At 47.5% G+C, this 2347-nt stretch overlaps 1 protein-coding gene across 5 annotated transcripts in view; it reads left to right on the top strand.

Annotated features, from left to right (window-relative positions):
* Tmem40 (transmembrane protein 40) overlaps positions 1 to 2347 on the top strand; it is a 30278-nt gene that overhangs the window by 17471 nt on the left and 10460 nt on the right. For 3 of the 5 annotated variants that reach the window (XM_031383017.1, XM_031383019.1, XM_031383018.1), the window contains exons 2-3: positions 706 to 783; positions 1394 to 1519. In XM_031383017.1, coding sequence (XP_031238877.1) covers positions 706 to 783; positions 1394 to 1519 — 204 coding nt within the window. The remainder of the gene's footprint in view (positions 1 to 705; positions 784 to 1393; positions 1520 to 2347) is intronic. The other 2 variants (XM_031383022.1, XM_031383020.1) reach the window with 1 other exon arrangement.

Here is a 2347-nt window from a genome sequence, read left to right as displayed (position 1 = left end):
GTATAGCCCTGGCTGTCCTGGAACTCACTCTGTAGACAAGGCTGGCCTCGAACTCAGAAATCCTCCTGGTTCTGTCTCCCAAGTGCTGGGACTAAAGGTGTGTGCCACTTCTGCCTGGCAAGTGAATCAATTCTTGAAAGCTGTTCTCTGACCTCTGATCTCTACTCCCATGTACCCACATACACTCGCATAAGTAACAGTGTTAAAAGCAAAGGAACAGCTGGATGGTATTAATCCCAGCACTTGGGAGGCAGAGGCAGGCGGATTTCTGAGTTTGAGGCCAGCCCTGGTCTACAGAGTGAGTTCCAGGACAGCCAGGGCTATACAGAGAAACCCTGTCTCGAAAAACCAAAAAAAATAAAAAATAAAAAATAAATAAAAAAAAAAAATAAAAATTGTTCTGGGAGTGATTGACACATGCCTTTAGTCCTTGCACTTGAGAGGCAGAGGCAGGCAGATAGATCTCTAGGAGTTCAAGGCTAACCTGGTCTACATAGCAAATTCCAGGCCGGCCATAACTACATGGAGAGACTCTGCCTAAAAATAAATAAATAAATAAATAAATAAATAAATAAATAAATAAATAAATCCTTGTAAGGTTAAATGTTGGATGTTTCCCTTCCTCTCCTTATTCATTTGTCAAGCTCTTTACATATGAAGAACACTAACTAAAGTGAAGTTAACAACTCATTGTTCTTCCTCTAGGGAAAGCCATGGAGGCTTCAGGATCTTCTTCCCAGTCTCAAGACAGCAGTGGAGTCCACAGGGAAACAGAAGATGGCTGTAAGTTTGCCTCCTCAGACCCTGAGCACAGCCTCCTCGGGGAGACTCCAGCGTGAGTGGGGCCGTCATCAAAGCCGCTGCTAGGTCACGTGGCATGACGGCCTCAGCAAAGCTGTAGCAGAGAAGCGATTTTCCATGCACATGCTCGCTCCCGCCTGTTCCCCACACTTCCTAGTTGGGCAAGTCCTCAGCCGCTCCCCAGATAAGTTTCTGGGCATCTTGTGCCCAGAAGTGGGGAGAGTCTCATGCGCCTGCTGTTGAAGGAAAGGAGAGTTTAGCACTTGATCATAGGCTGCCCTCTGTGCGACTTAGAGAACCCTGAATCGGAACCGGCTCTGAATGTCTCCGGGTGGGGTAGGATGCGGGGCTTAGAACACTCTTTTCTAGAGTCTGTCTGCGGAGGAATGTTTGCTTTGGGCTGTCATTGACTTCCCCACCCCTACTCAAGGGTCTCTGAGAACCTTGATCTTATACACCTTCCATCAGTCTTGGAGTTTTAGGAGAATAGTCCTCCCTCTTGGCTTGATGAGTGCTCCCTGAAGAGGCTGTACTGGTGCCAGGGATGGGGTAAGGGGCAAGAAAAACTCATACCTTCCCTGTATGTCTCCAGACCAAGAGACAGAGTTCCACAAGCAACATGGGAAGGCCCGGGAGCGATATGAGAGAGACAAGTCCTCCTCCTCATCCTCATCCTCCTCTTCCTCCTCTTCCTCCTCATCTTCTTCCTCCTCCTCAGGTATAGCAAACATTCTTAGAACTGGAATGTGACTTGATGGTACAGGGCTTGCCTTGTAAATAAAGAGACCTAGGTTCCATCCCCAGTAACGCACGCATGCGCGCACACACACACACACACACACACACACACACATAAAAATAAATTTAGTAGTTGGGCAGTGCTTTAATCCCAGCATTTAGGAGGCAGAAAGGCAGATCTCTGAGTTTGATGCCAGCAAGCTCCATGACAGCCAGAAACCCTGTCTCGAAAAAGCAAAAAATAAAAAATAAAAATAAAGATAAATAAATTTAGAAAACATATAGGGCTGAGTTTATAACAACATCAATGAGTGCTTATGTAAACTAGACACTCTTCCAATTGCTTTGTATGTAAGAACTCAATCAATCATCGTAGGACCCTATTGAAGAAGATGTAATGCTTTTGTTAGTCTCATTTTATAGGTGAAGCACGTGGAGGCTATATTGCCTGCATTAAGAAGGCTCCGTAACAAACTCGAGAGTCCTTGAAGGTCTTTCAGGGACTGGGCAGTGTTCTCTTCAACTCTGCCCGTTCAACTGGAGCTGCAGCACTGTGGTCTAGTTTACATGGTGGGCCCGAGCTTCCAATTTTATTTGCTGAAAGATTCCTAGGCTGGAGCTGAAGCTCTGCTGGTACTTGTTTAGCACAGAGCCCTGGGCTACATGCACAACATAGCAGCCCAGCCGAGCACAGCCCAGCCGAGCACAGCCCAGCACAGCCTAGCCCAGCACAGCCCAGACCAGACCAGACCAGACCAGCACAGCACAGCCCAGCCCAGCACAGCACAGCCCAGCCCAGCCCAGCACA

This window comes from Mastomys coucha, unplaced genomic scaffold (genome assembly GCF_008632895.1).
Source record: "Mastomys coucha isolate ucsf_1 unplaced genomic scaffold, UCSF_Mcou_1 pScaffold20, whole genome shotgun sequence".
Taxonomy (NCBI): domain Eukaryota; kingdom Metazoa; phylum Chordata; class Mammalia; order Rodentia; family Muridae; genus Mastomys; species Mastomys coucha.
The sequence above is the reverse complement of the archived record's forward strand: the minus strand, read 5'-3'. Positions and strand labels throughout refer to the sequence as shown.